General features: G+C 45.0%; 1 protein-coding gene across 8 annotated transcripts in view; it reads right to left on the bottom strand.

The window, feature by feature from the left end:
• Positions 1-3,838: 3,838 nt before the first annotated feature.
• Positions 3,839-23,692, bottom strand: part of FAT1 (FAT atypical cadherin 1) — a 126,161-nt gene continuing 106,307 nt past the window's right edge. For 4 of the 8 annotated variants that reach the window (XM_070364209.1, XM_070364211.1, XM_070364210.1 and 1 more), the window contains 13 exons: positions 23,154-23,291; positions 20,798-20,941; positions 20,089-20,286; positions 18,452-19,253; positions 18,184-18,315; positions 17,106-17,263; positions 15,510-15,972; positions 14,674-14,827; positions 14,415-14,525; positions 12,117-12,748; positions 11,308-11,445; positions 6,320-6,355; positions 3,839-5,320 (listed from right to left, as the gene is read on the bottom strand). In XM_070364209.1, the coding sequence (XP_070220310.1) occupies positions 4,692-5,320; positions 6,320-6,355; positions 11,308-11,445; positions 12,117-12,748; positions 14,415-14,525; positions 14,674-14,827; positions 15,510-15,972; positions 17,106-17,263; positions 18,184-18,315; positions 18,452-19,253; positions 20,089-20,286; positions 20,798-20,941; positions 23,154-23,291 (3,735 nt within the window). In that variant the 3' untranslated portion in view covers positions 3,839-4,691. Of the gene's footprint in view, positions 5,321-6,319; positions 6,356-8,610; positions 8,708-10,769; positions 10,823-11,307; positions 11,446-12,116; positions 12,749-14,414; positions 14,526-14,673; positions 14,828-15,509; positions 15,973-17,105; positions 17,264-18,183; positions 18,316-18,451; positions 19,254-20,088; positions 20,287-20,797; positions 20,942-23,153; positions 23,292-23,692 lie in introns of all 8 variants that reach the window. The other 4 variants (XM_070364214.1, XR_011462868.1, XM_070364213.1 and 1 more) reach the window with 4 other exon arrangements.

Raw genomic sequence — 23,692 nt, 5'->3', positions numbered from 1 at the left:
GATTCTCTAGTAGCGGCATGTGGACTCGAGAGATCTTAGTTCCCTGACCAGGGGTTGAACCCGTGTCCCCTGTATTGCATGGTGGATTCCTAACCACTGGACCGCCAGGGAAGTCCCTCAGCAACGTTCTTAAAGGAAAAGAACTCAAAGAGTCAAAGCTTCTCCTAACCCTTGTAGATAACTTGGCTACTAATTTGCGTTTTAATGATCAATAAATAGCAGCAGGCAAAATTCTGTAACTGGTCGTTCTAGCAACTCAAAGCACTGATTCCTCGCAGCTTAATTCAGTCTTTTCATTAAAGGAGTAGACAACAGCTTCTGAACTCATATTACTCATGTACAGCGAGTGTGTCTTGGGTCACTCTTCGTTCTTCCTCCTTCACCATGTTTTTAAAATCAACCCCCCAGTCATAGGTGAAGCTTCGTTTCTTTGGGAGGGATGTGCGAACTTAGGCGGCCTCTTTCTTCTTGTCACAAATAAAAACCCAAAAGCTTAAGGCAGCTTCTGGAAAGGCGCTGGGTATCTCTCGGCACCTGGAAAACATCTCTCACACTCTGCAGATTTGTATGATACCTCCACACACTTTATGATAAAAATAAATGTGACGAGCACAATTACCTAATGTAAATAGACTCTTCCCATCATACACACTTGAATCTAAATTTTAGAGACCGAATTGAAAAAAGTCAGTCCAAAATCGAAATTCAAAAGTTCAAATGTTTCGAACTAGCATTTTTTTTCTAATGGATACTTAGTCTGCCGATCTCTTTTCAACTAAATCATAATTTCCAAGGGCAGCAGACAACGAATGTGGCAAATAACAAGTGGCCTTCAAATACATCACCAAAAAAATATATAAAAACACCGAATCCAGATGGAAATGACATTTAGCAGTGCCCAGAAATACGCAGTAGAATTTTCTAAGGCATCTGAATTTTGCAAGGGACCTCTAAATGGGCAACACACAGTCAAAACGAAGTCTAGTTGGGGAAAGCGACAGACCCTGACTTATGCCTACCAAGGGTAATGGAAATAGAGTCTTTAAGGAAAAAATGTACAACCATATGCTAGTTCTATGTGGTTGCTTAATTTGTCTGTAATAAACGTGTTCAACACTAATTCATATGGTTGATGTTATGTTAATCATTTTCATTTGAAACCTTTGTATAATCTGTTTATTCATTTCTAACTAGCTCCGGATGATGCCTCAAAAAAAAAAAAAAATGCTAATAGTCTTCAGTTTGAAATATGGTCTGGAGTTTTGGAAGGTCAAAGTATTGTCAAAATAAAAACCGACAGAGTACCAATGGTGGTGGGTAGACTTCCAAGGCGATCCACAAGAACCCCACCTGGGGAGCAGTAGTGTAATTTCCCCCTTGAGCAAAGATGTGCAAATACAACAGGAATCCCCATGATTAGGCCACTAATCATTTCATTTTTAATTAGTCAAATGGCAGAATATCCTGGATGGGCCTGACCCAATCAGGTGAGTCCTTAAACCAGGGACTGGGCCCCTCCTGAGGTCAGAGATGGGAAGCAAGAGGGAAGTTCTTCTGCTCGCTTTGAAGCGTAAGCTACTAAATTATCAGAGGATCACAGAGCTAGAACCTGAGTCAGAGGCTGCCAAAAAAGTGGGTTCGGTCAGTGAGAAAGCAAGACACTCAAGTTGTACAGCCAGTAAGACAATGGGGACCTATGTCTCAATGACGCCAAGGAACTGAATCTGCCCACAAGATGCAAGCCTGGATGAGGACCCAGACCTCAGGAGGCCACAGCCCAGAGGAAAACTTGGTTCCAGCCTTGCAAGATGTAAGCAGAGATCCTGGTCCTACCATGCTGGGCTTCTGATGTGCAGAGCTGGAGCTAACAAATGCGGGGTGTTTTAAGCCACCACATTACGGTAATTTGCAATGGAGCAACAGGAAACTAACATACTGATGTTTTTCTAGGCACTGGGGATCAATGGTTAAGAGCATATTCCAGACGTCCAGTTTAAGATGGCAGAGGACTGTATTTCTTCTCTTGAAAAACCAAGGCAGGGAAAGGGAGAAAAAGTTAAAAAGCAACCCCATTTTCAAAGCAAGTAAGAGGTAGCAACTGTAAAGCACGCTATAACATGTGAAGATGGGTGGTGAGGGGAGTGATAAATCCTGCCTTCGCAGAGGAGGAATCAGACCTCACAGCCTGGAGAGGTCGTGCAGCCTGCAATGATTTCTCATTGGAAAATGGGCAATGAACGGGGTGAGTCCCAGGGGTATGGGCTGCTTCAGCTGTATACAAGTTGTCAGACCCCAGCCTCTCAGCTCGGTGCTGAGCAGGACTGTTCCCTGGAATGAGAGCTGGGGGACTAAGTGCATGATAAAACCGCCAGTCTTCCCATCCAGTCAACTTTAAAATAAGAGCAACAGTATTTCTCAAGCAGAAATGGAAGGTCCCTTCCCTGGAGAAGTGAATTCTTGAGACCACACCTGTTTCCCTTCTTTTCTTTAACCTTCTAACCTTGGCCTTTACACGAGCTCTTCTGCCAGCAATGCTGGTGCCCCAGGTGGTCCCACTGGCATCATTCCCCCTTATCAACTTCAGCTGTTTATTCAAATCCCAGCTTGCCATTGAGGTCTTCCACTAATTCACCTCCCATCCCCAACCCTCCCCATCACTTTCCTTCCTACGTACTAAGTTTTCCCCTTAGTGCTCATCACTCCATACACTGCCTTGTATTCTAGTGATTTGCCATCTCCCCTTGTCATCCATCCTCCCTTCGTATAAAATCTAAGATGACAAGAGCAATTTTTGTCCATATAGAACAACACTCAGTAGGTGATCAAAAAGATTTTTTAGATACCTAAAGACTAACAAATTTTTTAAAAATAAGAGAAAAGTTAAGGCAATTAAGAAAGAAAGAAAGTTGCAAAGTAGATGGAAAGAAACATCATATACTACTTACCTCTGTGGTAAATATTTACATCATCAAAGCAATGAAAACACTATGAATGAATGAAGCCAAAAAAGTAAGCTGTAACAATATGGGAGGATAACAAGAGAATTAGAGGCTTAGAGGTTTGATAGGTTACATCATCTTCTGCAATTCCTAAAATTCGTGACTCAAGAAATAATATATACACTTAAAAATTTGAAAGGAAAAATGAGAAAAACAGCTTAAAGAGTTACAAGTGGTTTCAGCAAAATGTGAGTTTGATGCTTTTGGTTGTACATATTTTAGCTCTCTTTGATGTTTAAACTATATGTATTAGATGACATGTCATTTAATAAAAGGGAAAATGCGTCTTTGCAAAGTTATAGGAACGCCTGATTCTTTGTAATTCTTATCACAGTGGCTGGCACGTGGTCAGTATTGAACAAGTAGCTGTGGGACAGGGATGGATTCTGACTATAAATACACATGGAAGATGACTTCTGGGTTTCACTTTAAATCCTATAGAAGTAGGATGTGTTCTTTGACAAGAGAAAGGTAAAATGCTTCACAGAAAGCTTTGTTTGTGATATAAATCATAGGTGAAAACTATACACGCACTGAAATTATGGCCAAGTAATAGCAATAAAATAATGTATAAGAAAAAATTTTTAATGTTAGAAAATGTTTATTAAGAGTGCTATGCCTCTATACCTATAGTTTTGAGCGGTATCACGTGGCCATATACTGCCACCTAGTGGCAACATCTGTAAGTACAGTCTGGTTTTGATAGCTGGGAGAGACTTTTCACATTTAAGCCAAAAAAGCTATCCCTCTATGTCCATCCACCCTTCTTTCTCAATTCATTAACCGAATCCTGAACAGGAGTATAAATACGGAGGAAAAAACAGGCAGCAAAGCTAAAGTATTTTATTAATAATTTATTGTCAGTAAGAAAGACTGGTTAATGGTAGTTTTCAGTAAAAACCTTTACAAGACCTTGCATCACAAATATACAGACACTATAAAAATTGTGTCGTGGTGGTTTTGGTTCTAAACGATTCTGCAGAAGGTCCTCATTACACTTTCCAATAATGAAAAATGTTTATAATCCTAAAATACAGCAACCCATTTATTTAAGACATGTTCATGGATCAGATCTGTCCTCATCCTATGTACAGCTGGAAATGAATGACTATACTGAAATGTATGAATGAAATGTCCTACTTCAGCTGAAAAGGACAGAGTGAAACCCTGGTTATATTAAAAAAAAAAAAAAATCAGGGTGCTAGGTAAATGACACGAACACCACCAAAATCCGGTCAAAAACAAAATGCACGAAGTTATCTTGAAAATCTAGGGGAAAACTATGAAAAATCAAATCTGTACATAAAATTTACAAAAAAAAAGGAAAATTAAAATAATCAAATCTATATAAATACATGAATCATGCTAACGAGAGAGAGGAGAGCTGATTTTCGCTTCATTGTTTTAACACGGGACAAATGTAAATACAAAAAAAAATAAAGTCTGGAAATGGTGCGGCAGACGTCAACCGCATCCGACAACAGTAGGTCAGGACACTGGCGATGGCGGACAGGTCAGGAGGCGCGGGTGGGGGTTCAGTGCAGCCATGCCCGGGGGCGGCTCCCCAGAAGAAGGGGCGCAAGCGCTGCTGCAGAGAACGGTGCAGGACAGGGCATCCGCTGCAGGGATCGCTCTAGGTTCGCTGGGGTTCAGGCACTTGGGGGGGTGGGGGCGGGGGGCGAGTCTGCGGGGTCAGACCTCCGTGTGCTGCTGCGAGTCCAGCGGAGGGACCGTCACCTCCTCGAAGGGGCCGTCGTCTCCGCTCTCGTAGTCACTCATCATGACCTCCGACTCGGCTTCGCAGCAAGCAGACACGTCGGAGCAGGACGCCGTGGAGGCGTACACCGACAGCGGCAGGCTTTCCACGGCGGGGGCTTCAAAGGTCCTGGGGTACCCCGCAGGGTAGGGGGCGTAGGGTTCTCTGCGGGCGCTGCCGTCGCCAGCGCCGGCTTTCTGAGGTTCGGACAGGTCCACGGCGTAGAAGCTGGGCAGGTACTGGTTCGGGTGGAACCTCTGCCGGCCTCGGGAGGCGGAGCCCGGGCTCCCCGCGGCCGGCGCGTCCCTGGGCGGGTGTATGGATTCGAACTGGTCGCTGAACTCGGGGGGCAGGGGCGGGAGCTCGTCCGCGCCGGGGAAGTCCTCTGGAGGGGGCGGAAAGTCACTCTCGATGTCGTAGCCTCCGGGGTAATAGTCCGTATCGATGGCGTTGGGATCGGCAGAGTACAGGGGGGTCTGCTCGTCGATTACCTCGTAATTGGGGAATTCCTGGATGTCCGGCAGAGGAACGCTGGGCATCCAATCCGATGTATCCCAGTGATACCCTTGTTGGAAAAGAAAACCAGATGTCAACGTGTTTTCCTCCCCAGCGTGTGCCCCGCGGCAAAGGGCCCAGTGTATGCAGCACGCACAGGCGCAAAGGCATCCGTCCCGCGCACCGAGGGCCACCATCGGGGGAAGCCTCGGTCCCTGCTTTGACCCCCTCCCCTCCCGCGCCGCTTCTGAGACCCTCTATGAGTTAGGCTCTGCTCCTGAAATGAGGACTTACAGTTTTAGGTAAGTACCTAACTTTCAAAGAAACGTTAAGTTTTTAACAGAAGCAGCAGTATGCTAGCGCCTAGAGGACATGCACTTTTCTTCAAACGATTCCAATCATCCTTTCAGCTTCCTGCAGTCATTGAAAACCCTCTGCCCTCTATGAAGAAGAGTGTTAGTTCAGCCTTAGGACCTTGATAAAGAAATTTTGTCCTTGCAGAAAGGCGGCTCAAGAATGTCACCTGATCTGCACTACTTGTCATTAAAAAAAGATACCAACGAATGTGTCTTTCAGATAATAAAAGTAATCACTTAGCATGCAAAATTTTAAAAATAAATTTCCTTTAGAATGTCATAAACTTAATGTTACAATTGTACTATTTTCCATGAGTCCTCAGAAAGACAATAAATTATATTAATTTAGTAACACAGCAAAGCATGCCTCAAAATCAAACGAAAGGCAATTAAACATTGACAAATGTAATACAATTTTTGATAAACTACAGTAATTTTGTTTCTTTAAAAAGGACTAAGGGTCATTTTCAACTATATAAAGGTATAATTATTAAAAAAAAAACAACCCTTCCAATTTGGGGGTAGCCCCCCACCCCAGGATTTTTGAAATCCTTTGGCAGCCAGTGAAGGTGAGGCAGGCACGTTTAGAATGCAGGCCGCGAACGAGGAGGCAGCAGTTACGGTGCAGACACGTGCAGCAAGTCAGCACTGGGTCAAGTCTCCGCCCATGTGTTTAGTGAAAAATGAATGAACAACTGGCATGCATAAGTCACCTCTTGATTTGCTGAGGTCAGGAGCAGCCAAAGACTCTTTTGGTTGCAGAGTAGAGAGAAAAGAAAACACTTGTAATTAAAAGAGAAAGACGGCTGAAAAGGCAATAAAGATAAGTCCATAACACAATATAAACTGTTTTATTAAGGCCCAGCCAGCCATGTACTGTGCCTTCTATGCCATTATCTACGAAAATCCCAAATGGTGAGAAATTTGTGTAGCACAAATAAAATGGGACGTGGGAGTGGAGGGAGAAGATGAGGGATGATGAACTAGGGATGTGGCCAGGAAATTCGGGCAGGATTTTACTTTCCCTTGTTTCTGTTAAGCTACTCCTGAAAACACAAAATTTTGTGAGGAGTAATTGAAATGGAGTCTATAAGGCTCTAATAAAATGTAAACTGATAAGGAATTTAAATAACCCCCTCATGTTACTGAGAAAGATTATAAAATCATTTTTTTTTCCTAACGCTGGGTAACATCAGGTTGCTTAGGTGATAATGCAAAATACATAAGCTATAGCTACATGACAGACACAAAGTTTACGGCACAATATAGCCTTCACATGTCCGTAATTCAGAGAAACCACAAACACACTTAGATACTGATGAACAGCTAAGAGAAAACCTCACCAGACCTTGCCCTGGGTGAACATGATTTTATATTCACATTGTCCACCTTTCCTTAGAGACACCATCAGCTGACCTTAACCCTGAGCCCACCCAAATCTGTCTGGCCTCTCCCTCTCCTGGAGTCCTTGTTTTGCACACAGAACTCTGCATGGGGCAAAGTCAACGTGAATCACGTGACCGCAGGGCAGGCTGCTTACCCTGGCTAAGCTTCAGGCTCTTCTCTTCGAAATGGAGGTGGAAATCCCTTAGTTATTATGAGGATTAAATCACATAATGTAGGTCAAGCACTAACCATTGACTATCATTGTAATTCTTATTGTGAAATAAATGACAAGTAATTTTCTAAAGTAGACCCATGCTTTCTGTGCATTCAATGATGCTCTTGAAAACCCAGTGATAAAGTAACTTGGAACAAATAAGATTTGGTTGACGGTTCTCTTCTAGGAATTTAAATCAAAAACTGAAAAAATTGTTGTGATTTCTAAAACATGAGTAAGCCAGTATTTAGCTAACATTTACCTCTGGAACTATTCTAAAAAGCCTGCTAAAAATGTGGTAGTTTCTTTCCAAAAAGAGGATTGACAACTTCTGTTTACTAAACAGCCATTCCATTATTCTTAGTTTTCCATTTTAAACTCAATTTATATTTAATATGTCAAAGACATTTTTCAATGAAAGAGATTACCATGAAAGAACTATTCGAATTCTGTTTCTTTAAACTCAGTCAATATATTATATAAATATTAGGGTTCCATCATGGGAGAACTAAGGTTCAGTAGACAAAATATAGATCCCCTTCTGATACGCCAAGTGAAGACAAGGTAACTTCCTGGAAACTAAGTGTAAGACTCGCCAGTAACCGAAATGAGTAAGCTGCACCCATCAAACTTGGCTTGAAACCATCCTTCTCTTACCCATGTCTCAGCAAACCTATTTGTTGTCCCAGCAGAAAGGATTCCCTAAGCTTCGTGGGCCCCAGTGGTCTAGGCCAGTGGTTCTCCAAGTGTGGTTCTTAAATCAGCAACATCAGAATCAACTGGGGGCTGGCTTGTTAGAAATGTGCATTCTCAGGGCCCCAACCAGATTTGCTCAATCAGAAATCTTGGAGTTAAGGCCTAACGATTAAGCTTTTCACAAGCCCTACAGTGATCTGATTTCTAGTCTGAAAATACCTGTGCACTTTGCATGTGATAACTCGAATTCCAGTGCACTGATGGAGGGCTAATTTGAAATAATTTAAGGCAGGAATTTCTTAAAATTTTGAACAGATAAAGCTTCCTAGAAAATGATTTTTACTCAACCAAATATAAAAATATTGCCCTCTATCATGTTCTACAATTTTCCTCAACCATACCAGGGAAAATACAAAAGGGAAGACTCAGGTATAGGCAATTATAAAAGCTGTGTTATACTTAGTTTTACTCCTATTCACACGAAGAGAATTTTCTATATTAAAACATTTTTTTAGATAGAATTACTTTTAATTTCTTCATACTGTTCCATGTAAAGGCAGTTGTCAAGACCCTATGGGTGACTTCTGGCAACTGTGTAAATTCACTGTGAACCACAAAAAAGTAACAAAGACCACAGACATAGGTAACATACGTAACATACATACATAATGATATTTTGTAATACCTCTGGATTATGAATGGACACACCTGCATAGCATAAAAGTATTCAACCTCTTCAGAACCATCACATAAGGACTTTGTACAACACTACAACAGCAAAAGCACACCACTCCAGGGACAGTCACTGTGAACACGAACACAGAACACACACACAACTATACCTTCTTCAGTCACCATGTCAACGACAGCATTGACAAGGTGTATTACAGTCACTATGGAAGCTTGTGAAAAGGCACAAGAGCAGTAAATTAGAAAGACCTTCAGTGAGTCAGGAACCTGCATTAAATATGATGTCTGCATACTATACAGTTTCTACCTCATAGTTTAATGACGTAAATACTTGAAACATAGCTATATAATTATGTATGATCTTTGCACTTGTTCCTTATATGTCTCAGGTTTTTCCAATCAAGTTATATATTTGTTATCATTAATCAAAGGAATAAAGAGTAACCATATTATACTGTAATTTAGGAAAATAACTTTCAGCCATAAATTTGTTTTACAATTACAATTATGAATCAAGTCAGGACACAACAACCCTGATTTTAACATCCCATGGGCAAAAGCTTTCACATTCAAAGAGTCAAATACTTGGCTAAGCCAATTTTCTAGGTCCATTTAATACACTCATACATTGTTTGCAGGAAAAAAATTAAGAGCTGCATAATAAGGTAAAATATGCAATATGAATACAAAAATGGCTTTGTATCTGTTCTCTGTACTCCCACCCCAATTTTCCTGTCTCTGCAGACGAGTTAACAGCTGGTGAGCTAACATACCAGCAGAGAAACGCAGACTGTCTGCCTGGCTGTTTCCTGTGTAAATCCCCTTTTCATTCCTGTATCAAACAGTTTCAAAGTATTTATGCCAAGATAAATAAGTGTGCATGTAACAGGCAGAAGGATGGCCCTCTGAAAAGGCCACATCCTCGCCCTGGGAACAAGTTACCATCCTTGGCCAAAGGGACTTTGCTAATGTGATGAAGTTAAAGAGCCTGAGATGAAGAGACTCCCCTGCATGATCTGTGCAGCCCCCATGTAATGGCAAGAGTTCTTAAGGGGAGAAACTTTCCCAGCTGTGGTTGGAGAGCTAGGACTGCAGCAGACAGACCGGTGAGGCGCAGTGCTGCTGTCTTTGACAGATGGGAGTCCATGAGCCATGGAATGTGGGGAGGTTCTAGAAGCTGGAAAAGGTACAGGACAGGGTCTCTCCTCTGGCGTCTCCAGAAAGGAGACAGTCCTGCTGATATCTTAATTTCAGCCTGCTGAGACAAGCGTCACACTTCTAAACTGCAGACCTATAACAAATCTATCTTGTCTTAAGCCACTATGTAATCTATTACAACAGCCTTAGAAAACTAGAAATATGACTTAAATATACTCTTAATACAGGCTTCAAATTTATGATTCATAATGATTAAAATTATGATAAAGATTAAAATAAAGACACTCCTGGATAATATATTTTTTCTCACCTTGTATTATCTGGCAATTAATTTTCATAACTAGTTTGACCATAGCTTACTAAAAGTATCTAAGACTATTAAGAAGAATGATGTTTCAGTTAAAAGAAAAAAAAACCTAGGAAAAAAAAGAAAATACTGGCAAAATTCTGAGATTTATGAAGAGCATTTAAGGACAAAGATATAAATGATTATGTAAACTGGCAACTCTATAATGTTTTAGAATTAAACCTAATGAAAGAAAGAATTCTACTTTGTTGTTGGTTTGATAAGCAGAGCTCTGTCCAAATACTTTATCGCTAAATAATAAACACTGTTGCACCTTCATATCATATATAACATGCTTGAAATGACTCAGGAATGAATAGAACATACATATGGCCATCCTTAGTTTCGAAATGGTCTCTGCAGTGTATTATGGACTACCTACTCTGGGTTTACAAACAATCAAATAATTATTAGTGGGTTATTTCCTTCTATCAATAAACTGTTTACACATGGCATTTTTATGCAAAAAAATTACAATCAAACTAATTCTGACATTCAAAAATTTCCACTAAAAACTCACTTTATTGGGTTTCTGGATACTGACAGTTTTCTCTACTGGTATGTGCTAATATGGTAAAGCTGCTTATCAACGCCATTCACCCTCAAAGAAACAAAACTGGCAGCAAAGATCCCACTGTCAAACCTTCTTCATTAGAAATATAATCCAACTTACTAGCAATCTCTTAAACTGCGCTCTCAGTCAGTACGCTCTGATCCAAATGGGAGCTGAGGCCGCAAAGGAGTCGGTGGGGAGAGACAAATAGAACCTTGTAACAATCACAGGTGCTGCTCAAGTTGCCCATGTCAGACTATCGCATCTCCTCTTAGGGCCGTGGGGGTGCGAGCGTGTGTGCAACGCAGGTGTGCTCAAGGAAGCTGGTACGAGGTGTTTTTTTTTAAAAATCCACATAACTTCTATAGCATTCACTGTCACGGAAGAAAGGTCGCTGCAGAACTAACCCATCAGACAGAGCTTATCTTTCAATCAGTTACGTTTTCTTTCTTAGTATGACCAGTCACTACCGTTCCAATTCCTAAGCATGAAGGATGTTTGCAACATTGTCCCCGGCGGATGTTCATGCAAGGCTGTGTAACTGTGGTCTGACGTGAGTGTGAAGACCGTCTGAGATGGAATCAGCGACTATGTCCCTGTCCTGTGTCACATGAGTGGGGCTGCGGACGGTGAGCACTGCGGATGCGTGTTTACTCACCATTGTCATCGCAAGACTCCGACTGGAAGGAGCTCAGGGAGTGCACTTCGGACAGGCTTTCCCGGGCGCTGTACGGCTGAGATGGCTTCTCCTCCAACGGCTTTTTGGAGAGACAAGGATCAAGATCCACTACTTTAGCTAAAAGGAGATGACAGACAAGAGTTACATGCCATGAAGGCAGGAGACTCTCTTTTCTTCCCTGCTGTATCCTGACCCGTGGACTGCCTGGGATTTATTCAATGAAAGAACATTGAAAGAAAAAGAAAAGAAAAGAAACATCTCCAAAACAGAACAAGATACTAAATACAAAACCTACAAATACAGCTTGCAGACTCATAAGAATAGAAATTCTCAATAAACCGGCCTGTGGGGGAGACTATCAGACAACATGGGGAATTAAAATTTTATTTGAAAATGGTAATATATAGCTTTTTCTAGGCATCCAATAGACGTCAGGCCACTTAAATATTGTCGCTTCTTCCAGCCACATCTGAGAAAAAAAAAAAATCCTATCATGCAAATGCCCTCCCAATTTTTCGTCATAAAAATCCCCCCACCAATTAGAGTTGAGAATCCAGATCAATTACAAAAACAAAATGATCTTTCCAGATGAATGGAACACAACTAGATTCAATTCCTAAATTAAAGCAACATCGTGGCCACAGTGCTCGGTCAGAGATGCGAAGCCAGGAAAAGGTTCCCAGTCGTACCAGAGCTCTGTGGAGTCTGGGCACGTTCATCACTAACAAAGATGCTACACTGCCGCGAGGTCAGAGACATTTTATCGAAAAGAAGAAAACCATTCTTACTATCATAGTCGAAGTCCCAGCTAGGTTTCTGGATGGAATCGCTGTCAGAAGGAGAGTTTGAAGGCGGCGGGGGAGGCAGGTTTGGGGCCACGCTGCAGACGGCCACAGCTTTCCGGTGTCCATGCATGGACTCGGGGTTGAAGGTGCTGAACTCTGGGTGCTCGGGTATAGCTGACCCTTCAAATGAGTTGCGGTCAAGGTTGTTTCGAGAGTCACTGGGAATGCTTGGGGTGTAGGAGATGGGCCGCACAGGCACCTGGGGTGGTATGTCGGAGTAAATGTTCTTATTCAGCTTGGAATCGAAATACGGTCTTTGCAAGAAAGCCGCGCTGGGTCCCAAGTGTTTGTCCTCGGGTTCGGGCTGGGGTTTCTTCTTCCGACTGATCATCTTGCGGCAGAAGACGAACACCAGCACCAGCAGAAAGATGCCTGTGATGAAGACGACGATGCCGATCCCCTCGGCCAGGCCGATGTTCCAGGGGGTCGACACGTACTGGTTGGGGGCCACGTCTTCGCAGTGTTTCCCCTTGTACTCGTGGCTGCAGTTGCAGTGGTAGGAGCCGTGCGTGTTCTCACAGAGGGCCCCGTTCCGGCAGGGGTTGCCAGCACATTCGTCCACGTCGCTCTGACACCTGCCGAGATAGCCCAGGGTTAGGAGAGGCCTTGGCAGCATCATAGAGACTAAAGGCTATTCATCCCTTCCTAGTTAAGACTCAGCCAACACTGACCGGGGCTTCCCAGGTGGCACTAATGGTAAAGAACCCACCTGCCAGCGCAGGAGACACGGGTTCCATCCCTGGCTGGGGAAGATCCCCTGGAGGAGGGCATGGCAGCCCACTCCAGTATTCTTGCCTGGAGCATCCCATGGACAGAGGAACCTGGCGGGCTATAGTCCATGGGGTCGCAGAGTCAGACACGACTGAAGTGACTTAGCAACACTGACCCAGACGTAGAACAGCCAAAACACACTATCAACAATAACTACACAAAAATCCTTCGTGGAGGAATGACTCGTTTGAGTTTACACCCTGTACACCTGAGAGATAAACATGTCACGTCAATGTTTAGCTGCCATTTTTCTAAGGATTCAACAGACGACTGACTCAAACTCATTGGCTAAACGTCAGTCTGTCTCTATTTCTGATCCAGAGATTTAGACAAGTGCATGCTAATAAATGTATTCCAAGAGGGCTGGATTAAATTTCTCCAATAACTTTCCCACAGGGGACTATGACTGCTCCATACAGCATGTGAAAGGCCAGAAAACTCTCTGTTTTTCATTTTTAGATGTTTCTCCATGTTGAAAACCCTCCTTAGCTCCTCACCCTTACAGAATCGCCCACAGGAAAGTCCCCTCAAGCCCCCTCCTCCCCTCCCCTTCCCAGTGGGCATCTCTGGCACCTGTGCGGGTCCTCCCGTCACCGCTCAAACCCTTCCTCCTCTAACAAAATGCATCCTCCTCTAACACCCCTATACTCACCTGGCATTACAATTTTGATTACTGGGACATTTTTGTCAACTATATTGAGTACTGACTAAGATACAAGTAGATTAATGAATGAAAACCACGTGACTGACGGTGAAATTCAGAATTACTACGAGAACAAAACGTTATGTGAATCCCTGCAGGCAGGTCACACTTCAAGCCTTCTAACAAAAGGGGCAGGTGAAGGCTTTTCTAGATGTATAGCACTAGGCACTTGTATGTAACAAGCACCAAGTTTTTAAACTGAACCTGGGGGAAAGTCTAAGGTGAAATGGTCCCTGGAACTGAAAACCATTTCATTCAAAGTCGACAAGAGGCATCTTTAGTGCCTCATATTCTTCATCAAAAATAATGATCACCTCTCAGACTATGCAAGGCTCACAAAAGATACCTAAAGAGTTGAGAAATGTTTTAGATGCTACATAAACAATGAAAAAAAAGTCATCTATCTTATAGATAGGTAACAACCCCATGAGCATCTGTTTTTAAAAAAAACAATCTTACTGTTTCCAGTTACTTCCTGCAAGTACCCATATGTTCCTTGTTTATAAATAACATTTTTAAAATATAGAAGCATTTTATATTCAAAGCATATAGTACTCCAAGCATTATATCATGTTCACTTGTTCAATATTTTTTTTTCAATATTTTTTTTTAAAGAATGAAAAGATAAATTATACAAAGAGTCACCATGAGCTCTGAATTCAAATTCTAAAGCAACACAGTCCAAATTACTGAAGTTTTGTCGCATCTGCCAATCACTGTGACCCTACAGAGAGCTGCAAACACAGATCTTGAAAGAAGTCAGTTACCTTTCTCCCCTAAAACCTGAGTCACACTGACAGACAGCACCATCCAAACTGTCAAAACACGTTCCGCCGTTTTTACAAGGTTCATCTTTGCAGTAGGGGCTGAGCTGGCACCTGAAGGACAAGGGAAAAGTAAGCATAAAAACCCAGTGTTTTTTCTGTACCTACAGGAGCAAGTGAATGTGGACACTGCACGCACACACGATGACACCGGAAGTGCGACTGCTGCAGTGAGTGATGGAGTCTGGGCAAACCTACGCACCTCTGACCAGAGTACAGTCCTCTGCACTGGCAGATGAAGTCTCCGTTGTCCACAATGCAGGTGCCGCCGTACAGGCAGGGGTTGGAGGAACACGGGTTGACGCTCACCTCGCAGTAGGTCCCAACGTACAAGGTATTGCATTTGCAGTAATAACCTAAACCGGCAAACGGGAACCCAAAGTACTATCACTCAGTAACTCAGAAAGAGAAGTCTCAGGGTATTGGTTTTTACGTTTAAGTGAAAATTTGGCTCTCTAAGACTTGTAAATCCTATTCGATCCCCTATACCCTCTGGGCACAAAGCTGTCTGCATTACCAAACCTTTCACCGCTGGTATCAACAAATACGAAGGACTGAAGAGGGAACTCGTGACTCGATCAAGGTCATCCTAACTTACCCAAGGGGGCCCAAGGCCTTCTGGAAAACCACACTCCCACCCCCATCTCGAGTGAGCAAGGCTGGCAGGCCCCTCACTGGGCCGGCGGGTAAAAGGAGGCTTAGGGAGAACTATGTGGAACCAATTCCAACCCCCTGGTTGGAGTCCTTATGGCTGGAAAGGCATTCAGGGTCAGCCGTGGTTTCCTGAGGCTAGAGTGCAGAATGACACACGTCTGGAAACGCAATGTAGTGAGGCCACTGCTCAGTGGGAGAGAAACTGACCCCTCCAGCCACTCCCAGGATGAACCCTAAACCCAGCTCCACTCGAGCTTCTCTTACACCGGCTGCAGTATGTGACCAAACTGCACACGAAGAAGAAAAGCAGAAACGCTGGGAGGCCTCGCCCCAGTGCACACACGTGGACGGATCACTTAGGGGAGGCTCTGGTGTGAGGCTTACCTCCTGTCGGGGCGGGGTGGCAGACGCCCCCGTTCTGGCAGGGGCTGCTCGAGCAGTCCTCCGTCGCCGTCAGCAAGCACCCGGGAGACACATCCACCGACTCCTCAATGTGTGCGTAGCTCCTGGGCCTGTTGTTTAAGGGCAGCTCCTGCCCGTTCAGGTAAATGGAGTCCATGCAGCCCCGGAAACCATTGCCCACCTGGGGGCTCCGTCCGTGCCGCGAGCCCTGCTGGCGGACGTGGCCCCCAAAATACACATGGCTGTCGAGGTTGAGGGTTTTCAGTGTCCCCGGGGCTGTGCCCGAGGCGGTGTGGACCTGATCCAGAACCAGCCTGGCGTAGTTCCCGTTCACCTCCAGGGACACGGCGTGCCACAGCCCGTCGTTGACCTGGATGCTCTGCACCGAGACAATGCCGGGGCCGCTGCCACAGTCGAACTTGTACTGCAGCCTCCCGTTGTGGATCTGCGACAGAGACAATCACTGTGCGTGTTATTCTCGCGGAATCGTCGAGCCCAGCCTCGGATCACGCGTCTAAAGGAGGGGCTGGGTCTGCCGCCTGAAGGCAGCAAGTAGGGATGAAAGGGAAAGTCGCTTAGTTGTGTCCGACTCTTTGGCAGAGTAGCCTGCCAGGCTTCTCTGTCCATGGAATTCTCCAGGCAAGAAATATTGGAGAAGGTAGCTTTTCCCTTCTCCAGGGGATCTTCCTGACTCGGGGATCGAACCCAGGTCTCCCGCAATGCAGGCAGATTCTTTACCAGCTGAGCTACCAGGGAAACCCAAGGCCTCACATTTAAGTACCATAGAACACGTGCTTCTTGGTTTACTGTACAAATAATAAAAACAGGCCTCTCAGGGATATCAAAGTTCCAACTACGTAACCTAAAGGCATTGTGTAAGTGACTGACAACTGCTAACCGAACAACAGAAGAGCATCAGATTTTGTTTAAAGCCAAAAACGAATCACTCTTGATTAAAAAAAAAAGAGAGAAGGTAAGCTGATCATCTCTTCAAGTGTATGTAGGACCTTTCCATAAACTCTCCATATTAGTAAGATTAATATCAGAGTTTGAATGTAATGGTCATAAGAACCTGAAAATGTTTGTAAAAAACAGAAATAAATGTCTATGTTGCTGCTGCTGCTGCTAAGTCGTTTCAGTCGTGTCCGACTGACTCTGTGCGACCCCATAGACAGCAGCCCACCAGGCTCCCCCGTTCCTGGGATTCTCGAAGCAAGAATACTGGAGTGGGTTGCCATTTCCTTCTCCAATGCATAAAAGTGAAAAGTGAAAGTGAAGTCGCTCAGTCGTGTCTGACTCTTAGCAACCCCATGGACTTCAGCCTACCATTTTCCAGGCAAGAGTACTGGAGTGGGTTGCCATTGCCTTCTCCGAATGTCTATGTTACTGTAGAGCAAAAAGAGCCTTTCATCCCACAGAACTTATGTGTTGGTATCAATGAATCATTTAAAGGAAGAACTCAATCATTTCATGTAGCTTATCTTATTCTTTTAAAAAATGGGCCATCTGAATATACAATGGAATTTATACTTTTAAAGTCTCCCACAAGCTCAGATACAAATATGCACAAACACTCACCTCCAAGATGCTGTAGTCGGTCCCTCGAGCATACATGACAACCGCGTGGGCAGAGTACGTTCGAAGCCTCATGGTCAGCTTCATCTCTAACTTGTTTTCATTCTCCATTAGACGATATTTCACAAAGCTGTTTCCAGTAAATGTTACGGATGCACTCCCTGGGAATCACAAAGAGAAGAAATAAATCAGAACAAGTTTAAGCATATTTATATGTTATCCCACCACCACCATGCCCCAATTCAAGTTTTGGATCTAAGATTTTACAGTATAAAATTCAACTCAATGGGAAATGTCTATTTGTTTCAAAAACAGCAACAGCAAAACTGGATCTCCATTTGCAGCGAATAAGTCAGACTACTGTAAAACACAGAGAAATGAATTCTAAGATAAATAAGAGATCCACATATGAAATATCCATTAAAAAATCATTAGAAAACAATTTAGAAAAATACGTAGCCTCAAGGTGGTTTGCCAAATGTTCTCAAGCAAGACGTAAAACAATTCATATTTTACAAAAACGATGAAACCAGAATCAATCCAGAGATGAAAACTATTTTGTAAAATTAATCACAAATGAGAAAATAAAAATTAAACAAAAGACCAGTGACAGACAGACAGTGGGGTCTGTTAACACGTAAATAATGTTAATGCTCAAAATTATACAGAGTTCCATCCATTAAAAATGAGAAACAGACAAATAATCCATACAATCGAGCAGACAGCATGAATTGGCCAATCCCTGAAGAGGAAGTGCTACCAGGCCATGAACAAATGAAAAGACAACTTTCACAAGTAGCCATAAAAACGGCAATTTAAATAGTTAGATGTCATTTCATCCCTGGTGGCTCAGATGGGAAAGAATCTGCCTGCAGTTCAGAAGACCTGAATTCGATCCCTGATTAGGAAATATCGCCTGGAGAAAGAAATGGCAACCCACTTCAGTATTCTTGCCTGGAGAATCCCATGGACAGAGGAGCCTGGGGGGCTACAGTCCATGGGGTCGCAAAGGGTCAGACACGACTGAGGGACTAACACTTTTACAATTTTTCCCTCTTTTATTCTTAATTGAACCTCTCACCTGGGCACTGACCAGACTTGCCACCTGGACAGATGCAGGTATAGGTCTCCTCTCTGGGGTCAGTGACACATTCCGATCCTTCAGGGCACGGATTGTCTTCACATCCATGATGTACAAGTGGGCATTTTCCTTCTTTGTTAAAAAAAAAAGAGGGGAGAGGGAGAGCTAATGAACAGGAATTTCAAGAAAACAGATCTTTACTGTGTCACCATCGAAGGCTGTGACATGAAGCGGCCCGCACGCCCATGTCCACCCCCGCGTGCGTTACCTCTGCAGAGGCACACGGCCGTCCGCCGGTGGCGTGGGGTCACAAAGCTCAGCCTGGCCGTGCTGTGCGTTGACATCACACTCTCGTCCACGGACACCTTCTCGTCACAGAACTTCCAGGGGCAGTCGAGGCCCGCACACAGCTTCCGGAACACCTCCAGGATCCTCACACCGATGATCTCCTCGACATCTGACACGGAAGAGTTGATCTTCTGCAGGAGCTGTCTGGTGGAAACGTGGGCGACACCCGACCTCTCTACAAACAGCAAGACGTCCAGGTGCGGGTGAGGCTCGGCGGGCTGCAAGCTGACGATCTGAATGTCGTTCCTCCTCACGCCCAGGATGTTCCGCAGAGCTCGCTGGAAGTTGCGCCAGTAGTCGCCGACGAACTCTTCCGGGGTGAGGTTGGCGAAGCGGACGGCGACCGTCTGGTTGAGCATCTCCTGCGTCACCTGTCTGACCTGCACCGTGATGTCGGCCGCGGTGGTGAACTTGCCGTCCGTCACGCTCACGTTGAGGAGGTACTGCCCTATGTCCAGCTTCTTGTGCGCGATCAGCTTGCCCCCCGTGCTGGACACAGAGAAGAGGCTGTCCATCTGCGGGTCGAGGCTGTAGGTTAACGTGTCGTACACGTCTTGATCAGTGGCGTGGATCTTCCCGATGACGCCGCCCGAGTACTCCTCTCCAAAAGCAGTGATGAAAATCTCCAGCGGCAGGATCGCCGGAGGATAGACACTCTCTTCAATGACCCTGATGTCAATATACGTCAGAGACGACAGCTGAGGCTTTCCATTGTCTGCCACCTGCGGGGAAAGGGGGGAAAAATCACCTTCGTCTGTGTCATCGTTCACAACTTCTTAATACAAATATATTTACACTGCTCAAGTTCTAAAACGTGACCAACTGATAGATACTTAATTCTTTGTGTGAGAAGCATTATCAAGGGACAGGGTAGAAAGCTTTTTCAGAGTAGCTATGTTAATTGGTCACAGTGGAATTGGGGGTATGATGCTTGAATTCATAGGAAAGAGATTGTTAATAGCAGTGACCAAGTGGTAAAATTAATCGTGTACAGTTCTGGCATGTACGGGTTGTTGAAAGAAACCACAAGATAAATACTTCTTTCTGGCCCTTTCACTGATTCATGCTGAAACTTAGCTCCAGCAACATCTACGCTAAAGTGTGTGCTAAGTCACTTGAGGTGTGTCTGACTCTTTGTGACCCCATAGACTGTAGCCTGCCAGGCTCCTCTGTCCATGGGGATTCTCCAGGCAAGAATTCTGGAATGGGCTGCCATGCCCTCCTCCAGGGGATCTTCCCAACCCAGGCGATCAAATCCGCATCTCTTATGTTTCCTGGATTGGCAGGCGGGTTCTTTACCATTAGCGCCAGCTGGGAAGGTCTATGATAAAGCAACCAAATAAATAAATATGCCCTTGCCAAGTGCTATGGGATAAAAATGAAGATCTGACCAAAAAAAAGAAAACCAGACTGTAATTCTAATTCAGTTTTGCAGTTTTGTCTTCTCAAGAGGCATAAGCTGTTTACCCATGAGAAGATAGATCACCGCAGTGGCTCTTTTCTATGAGTCCTCAAAAAAAGAAAAAAAAAAAAAACCATGAAGAAAGGCGTGAATACCTTAACATGCAGTAAGTAATGATCCTTCACTTTCCTATTTATGGTGGCCGCCGTCAGGAGGGCTCCCTGCTGGTTGACTTCAAACGCCCCCTCTTCGTTCCCGCTCACGATGCTGAAGAAGAAGGGGGGGCCGTTGTGGGAGGAGTCCCTGTCCGTCACCACCAGCTGCAGCACGCTGAACCCCATGGGCTTGTTCTCCTGCAGAAGGGAAGAGAACCACACAGCTGTCAACAAGACGCCGCGCAAGCTCTCTACAACAGGGCATTTACAGCAGACAGACATCGCTGCTTCATTCGGAAGGAGGAGAGGGGAGAGGGGCTGGTGGTGCTGGCAAGAAGGGTAGGGAGAATGGGCGGGGAAGGGGGGACTGGAGGGGAGGGGGTGTGTAGAGAGACTGGGGAGGGGAGAGGTGCTTGGCGGAGGAGTGGGAGGGTCTGAGTGGGGCAAGGAGGAAACGCAGGGCAGAAGGTAAGGTTAAGAACCAAGCTACTGAGCCTAACTTAAAAACCAAAGCCAAAAAAAACAAAGACGAAAGCATTTTGGAAATGGCTCATCTTTCAGTACTGACCGAGAGCCCTGTAATGTCACCCTTCCCATTTTTCTCAAAAGCCGTCTTTGGAAAAGGAAAGCTATTTTGAACGAACAATCGAGCCCGTGAGAGCACACATTTCAACAGGACGTATTCCAGGAACCCAGGACCCACAGTCACCTGGATGATCAGGCTGTAGTTCTCCCTGGAGAAGACGGGGGCGTTGTCGTTAACATCAGACACGTCGATGTTCACGGTGGTCGTGGTGACTCTGGGGGGACTGCCATTGTCAGAGGCCTGCACGGTGAGCGTGTAGCCTGAAATCTTGTTGGGGAAAACACAAAGAGAAGCGTGTCCGTTTCCACAAGACCAAAGAACAGGGTTCAGTCTCAAGCGTGCTTCTGACACCCCCAGAGGGGCAGATCTGAGGGTCTCCGTCCCCTGAGCCCTGCAGGCGGGCGATTCCCTAATCTCACACAGGGGCATGGCCACAAGCCACCTGCAGAAGGGAATGTGTCTGCCCGACAGAAAAAGTTACTAACACGGAGGAGGATCTCAGGTGCCTCTCAAAAACGTACTTGCTCTGTTAAGGTGTTCTAACTTTGAAAACGTGCCGATCTATTAACAGAAATTAAGACAGAAAAGGAACACAAATGATGAGAAAAAACGTGCACACGTGTCAAAGAGTGCAACCTTCCCTCTGCCCCAGTGCGACTCTCAGCTAGAAGCAGACACACATCTAGCTGTCTCCGGCCCTTGAGGGCTCACTCATTCTCAATGCTCAGGACTCTCCAGCTCATCTTCCCCATCAACGTTGCACTTGGATTGCCGTCACCTGCCTGAATCGCCCAAGACCCTTCTCTTTGTGACTTCCTACTAGAAAAGGTGACTTAAGTGGGGTGGCTGCTTTTCTAGGACAGCTCCTTTTAAGGTCTCTCTTTCAGAGGAAGCAGTGAAGAGGCCAGGAGGCTGGCTGCACCCTGGAGGACGTGCTGTGAAGTACCAGTCCTGCGAGACATGCCCACATGCCCACAGGAGAGGGCGACTCTGCCTGGGGAACTCACCTGCCACCTCACAATGGACATGAGTTTACTCAAGGTTTTGAGAAGTTGGTTTCAAGTCAAAAACACTAACTTTTGTTCTGCCCAGCAGCACTGCAATCCTAAGCGTTAATGGTCATGCTTCCCAATCTCTTGCAAAGTCCCTGCTCAAAAATAACGGGTCAGAAAAGGAATTAAAGAATGGAGATTTTATGAAGTATCTCAGCACTATCTCCCCAAACGCCTTTCAACTTGGATGTGCCCACTATTCTTCTGAAATCACAGTCTGCCTTACCCCCGATGCCCTTCTAATTCCCTGAATGAAGGCTCTTTCACTTCTTCCCTTCATCGCCTCTGTGGCAGCTCCCCTCCTGTCTGTGAGAGAGGGTGAGTAAATAAGTAGATGGGTGGATCGGTGGAGGGATGGAGACAGGGAGGGAGGGCTTGCCTCTCTCCTCATTCGCTCACATTTACCTCCAAACCTCAGATCACTTCCATGATCATCTCCAGAAGCACATGCCTTTTCTGTATTTCCAGCTTTCAAGTCTCAAGTTGGACTAAAGTGGCCCCAAACCGGCTGAACAATTTTACTGACTGAGTATGCCACTTTCCTTGACAGATCAGCACACCCAAAACCACATTCGAGCACCTCTCCCCAGTGCCAAGTCTATTCCCTGTGGGCTCCTTTAATGGCACTCCTCAGTCACGGCAAGCCTGAACAGCACCAAGGCATCAGCCACCTCCGCTCTCCGTGGCGGGCCACGGCTCAGCTCTGTGGTCCTCACTCTTCCTCTGCCAAGCGTCCGCATTTGTCTCGTCACTCACGTGTCACTGCTTGCTGTCCCCAGTAGGGCTCCTGTCGCCTTGTAATGACTGTCACTGGTCCTCCTACCCCCTCACGACACTCAGACCTCCCGCGGGCCTGGTCCTCAGAGACCATCCCCCTGTGCTGCCACACTTGGGCACACAGACATCGGTGACTACCTAATGCCCACAGTGCAAGCCTGAACCTAGCATCCTGGCTTTGTCTGTGGCCTGAAATCTGTTCCTAAAACACCTGATGTATCTCCTCTCCCTCACTTGTCTGTAAGCTCTCCTCCAACACAACTGAATAAAATCTCCTAAATACACCCTGTGACTGCCTTTCTCCATTCTTCCTTCTGCCAGTTCCTCATGGGGAATTCCTCCTCTCAACACTAGCGTCTCCCAAATCTCTGCTGTTATGTAAAACCCAGATTCTAGCTCTGCGAAGTGTCTCAAGACACTTGGTACCAACAGCAGTTTCATCCTAAATACACAATTTTATTCTCTAAACTCCACAAGTATGAAACAAATCACATATTCCAGAGATCTTCATACTGTAATTGCTTTTCAGGTATTTACATTCTGCTTGTCACTTCCTGAGAACAAGGCTGGTTCTTTCGACATCTCCCAAAATGTTGGCACTTCCATCTATTTATTTGATAATCTGTAAACAATTTCATTTCTCCACTTACTGTTTCCCGGTCTAGAAGTTTGGTCACCTTCACTTCTCCTCTAGCAGGGTCGATTGTAAACGGACTTCCCTGGTTGCCATCTATAATCGCATAGTGGATGTGGCTGTTTGAAGGTCCGTCAGCATCATCTGCCATAACCTAGAAAACATCACACTCCTGTTTAGGAGACAGATGAGGAAGTGACAGAAGTCTATTGAGCTAATTTCTGGTATCAACAGCAGTTACTTATAATAGAGCCAGTAACTGGGTTAATAAGAGACATTTCCTCATCTTCCAATTATTTTCAAGGAAGCCCACTCTAAGAATTGGATGAGAGCATCCCTGGTGGCTCAGCGGGAAAGAATACGCCTGCCAGTGCAGGACACACAAGTCTGATCCCTGGTCTGGGAGGATCCCACATGCCACGGAGCAACTAAGCCTGTGTGCCATAGCTACTGAGCTGTGCTCCAGAGCCCAGGAGTCACAACTGCGGAGCTGACGTGTTGCAACTACAGAAGCCCTAGAGTCTGTGCTCTGCAACTGATAGAGTACCCCCACTC

Source organism: Bos mutus, chromosome 27 (assembly GCF_027580195.1).
Source record: "Bos mutus isolate GX-2022 chromosome 27, NWIPB_WYAK_1.1, whole genome shotgun sequence".
In the NCBI taxonomy this organism is placed as follows: domain Eukaryota; kingdom Metazoa; phylum Chordata; class Mammalia; order Artiodactyla; family Bovidae; genus Bos; species Bos mutus.
This window is presented reverse-complemented; position numbering and strand designations above follow the sequence as displayed.